The sequence below is a fragment of the Gossypium hirsutum genome, chromosome A01 (assembly GCF_007990345.1).
Source record: "Gossypium hirsutum isolate 1008001.06 chromosome A01, Gossypium_hirsutum_v2.1, whole genome shotgun sequence".
NCBI lineage: Eukaryota > Viridiplantae > Streptophyta > Magnoliopsida > Malvales > Malvaceae > Gossypium > Gossypium hirsutum.
Window position 1 is genome coordinate 112,615,281 of NC_053424.1, and position 3,047 is coordinate 112,618,327.

General features: G+C 33.4%; 1 protein-coding gene across 1 annotated transcript; it reads right to left on the reverse strand.

Moving 5' to 3' along the window:
* Window positions 1-484: 484 nt before the first annotated feature.
* LOC121217912 (uncharacterized) lies at window positions 485-2,615 on the reverse strand. The gene is made up of 4 exons (XM_041094537.1): window positions 2,479-2,615; window positions 1,516-1,707; window positions 1,260-1,370; window positions 485-941 (listed from the first exon to the last, which is right to left on the reverse strand). Exons 1-4 carry the CDS (start codon window positions 2,613-2,615, stop codon window positions 872-874), a joined length of 510 nt encoding a protein of 169 aa, XP_040950471.1. The 3' UTR covers window positions 485-871.
* Between the last annotated feature and the right edge of the window lie 432 nt (window positions 2,616-3,047).

A 3,047-nucleotide genomic window follows, 5' to 3' on the forward strand; every position in this document is an offset into this window, starting at 1 on the left:
AATGAACAAATTCTAGTTGTCTAATAATAAATCTGCTAAAGGTATTCATTGGAGTAATTAGGATGCTTTGTGTAAACTGAAATGTGTTGGTGGGCTGGGATTTAAAAATCTATTTTTGTTTAATAAGACATTATTAGCAAAACAAGTTTAACGTCTTTTATCCCAACCTAAATGCCTTTTAGCTAAAGTTTTAAAAGCCCGATATTATCCCTTTTTTCAGATATCTTATCAGCAAAGATTGGTTCTTACCCATCGTTTACCTGGAGAAGCATTTAAGCGCTCGGGATTTGATTGTAGAGGGGATACTTTGGCCTATTGGCAATGGTGTTCGTGTTAATATATGGGATGATCATTGGCTGCCTGGTTTAGGAAATATCAGATTATTAGTTAAGGAAATTAAGCCTACTTGGACGATTGTGAATCAATTAATTGAGGTTGAGACTAATACTTGGAACAAGGATCTTGTTTGCAGTATTGTTGATAATGATCAAGCAACTTGTATTTTCTTCATTTCGATTTCTGGTGCTAGATCGAAAGATATGCTAGCCTGAAAACATGAAGGCACTAGGGAGTACTCAGTGAAAAGTGGGTATCGGGTCCTAGTTACAGAACATCTATAGAATACTAATTACAACTTCCCTAATGCAGAAAACTACAAGGATTTCTACAAATCCTTTTGGTCTATGCACATCCTAGCTAAAATAAAAATACACATATGAAGGTTGTCTAATAATCTTGTGCCTCACTTCTGTAATCTGTTTCAAAGGACTTTAAGTGTGGATGTCATCTGTCCTTTTTGCAAGGAAGCTTCAGAGGACTCTGACCATTTGATGTGGTCTTATGGAATATTACAGTACGTTTGGGCTTCTCTTCAAATCACGCCTGCTCTAGTCGAGTGTACCTCGAGTTGCAAAACTCGATTTGTTAACACTTTCTCTGCAGTAGATGAACACAACAGATAGATTATTGCTATTTCTTTATGGGCCCTATGGTATCGAAGAAACAAACTTTTTCATGAAGGTGTTAAGTTTTCTTTGCAGGAACTGTTACGATTCATTCAATGCTACAATCAAGAGATAAGTTCAAGCCATGAAAAACTCCAAGTTTTTTTCTAGATCACTATTGAAGGAGCTATGGAGTCCCCCAAACATCGGTATTATTAAGCTTTTGACGTGTCCTTTCAAAGTGACTTTAGAACCTCTATTGCAGCAGTATTAGCTAGAAATTCTTAAGGTGAAATTATAGGGGTGTGTACTTATCTTTTTGAAGATGTTGTCGATGCCTTTGTGGTTGAAGCAAGGGTATGCGAAAGGGCTATGATTTTTGCGTCTGAAATGGGTTTTCTGCGTCTTCTCTTGGAAGGGGACTCTCTGTCGGTAATCAAAAAACTCAAGACAAAAGGGGAAGATAAATTGATTCTCAGACTGATTATGCACCATATTCGTACAATTGAAAATAACTTCGAAGAAGCCTCTTACCTTTTTGTTCCTCGAACGGTTAATAGAATGGTCATACCTTGGCTTTGGAAGAAAGGAGACGACAAATCCCTTGCGTCTGGATAGATAGAGCTCCAAAATCGGTGAGGACGACGGCGGATAAGGATCAGATGGCTTGGATTCAGAATCGCCAAGCTTCTTTTTAGAATCGCTTTGAATAGGAAGAAGGTTCAAAGAATCTCCATCGATGGGTTCAGAGCTTTTTACTTTTCTTCAGTTTGCTCATCTCAATTATGCTTTTTGCATTTATGGATTTTGTTGTTTTCTATGTGCGATTTTATGACTTGGCTATTGGCCTGCTGCGTTTTGTCTTTTCATTTTTTCCTGTTTGTTGAGACTCTATTTACACCACCTTGAGCCGTGTGCCTTGTGATGGATATCAGTCACTTTTTGCAAAAAAAAAAAAACTTTAAAAGATTTATCACTTAATATCAACTTAAAATAAATTTTTAAATGATTATGTGAATGATTATGATATTAATTTAATTATTTACCTCACTTTATAAATGTATAAATAAATCTAAAAGCTGTATTATGATTGTTTCGAAAAAAAAAAAGAATTTCAATGTTAGAATTTTTTGAGTCCAAAACAAGATAATATTCATTTTTGGACAAACAAAGACCAAATTTGTTGGGAGAAAAAAACCTTCAAATCAAACCGAATTGAACTAAAATTATCAGTTTTAGATATTTCAATTTTCACTTAATATAGTTTTGATTTTGGTTTCAAAAGTAAAAAAAAATTGAATTGAGTGGTTCAGTTCAATCTTTATCCAAAAACTGAACTAAATCGAATTGAATACACCCCCTACTAGCCACCTGCCCTGTCATCAATTTCAATCGTTTGTTTTGTTTTTCTTTTAAATCAAATTGTTGATACCAACTGTAATGTAACATACAATGAAGATGCATCACTCTTGTAGTTCAAGATGTAGAAGATATTTGCTAAAATTTATCCAAATCTCAAAATGATGATGTATACCTAACCAAGGCAAGTAAGATGTTGGGGCTAGTGGAAGCAAACAACCAACTAGCACTATCTTGTTGTTTATACGCTAGAGAGATCAGATTCTCAATCTTATTGCCAAATTCATTCACTAAAATCTCTTGAATATTCATAGCACTTTTAATGTATTTGTTTAAATAATGACTTACAACAATGAAGTAAACTTGTTGTCATAACAAGTAATTAATCTAGCAATATCATAATAATCTTATTGTAGAATGGGTTGGTACCTTGAGTTGCAAACAACATTTGAGAATCATCCCCTGATTGCACACTGAGTCTATAAATGTTATAATTTAGCCTAACAAATGAAAGTGATGATCTTAAAATCAATTCTAACAACAAGCTTACTCAAACCCCAATTCAATAATTTCTAATTCTAGCTCTGATACTATGATGGATAACACTCAAACAATATGAAAATATAAAAAATATACAAAAAAAAGAAAAGAAATGAAGAAAGAACAAAATTTGATATATTTATCTTTATTTGCAAAACTGAAAATTTGTTTATACAAATATTCGTATTTATAACTCAACTATCA

Excerpts from the sequence above, each read along its gene's own strand:
- LOC121217912 (XM_041094537.1), bottom strand. The coding sequence starts at position 2,615 with ATGAATATTCAAGAGATTTTAGTGAATGAATTTGGCAATAAGATTGAG. Across the intron at positions 1,371-1,515 it reads TCCTTTCTTCCAAAGCCAAG|AGAGTCCCCTTCCAAGAGAA; the intron begins GTATGACCATTC and ends GATTACCGACAG. Across the intron at positions 942-1,259 it reads TCGACAACATCTTCAAAAAG|TGCAGAGAAAGTGTTAACAA; the intron begins ATAAGTACACAC and ends GTGTTCATCTAC.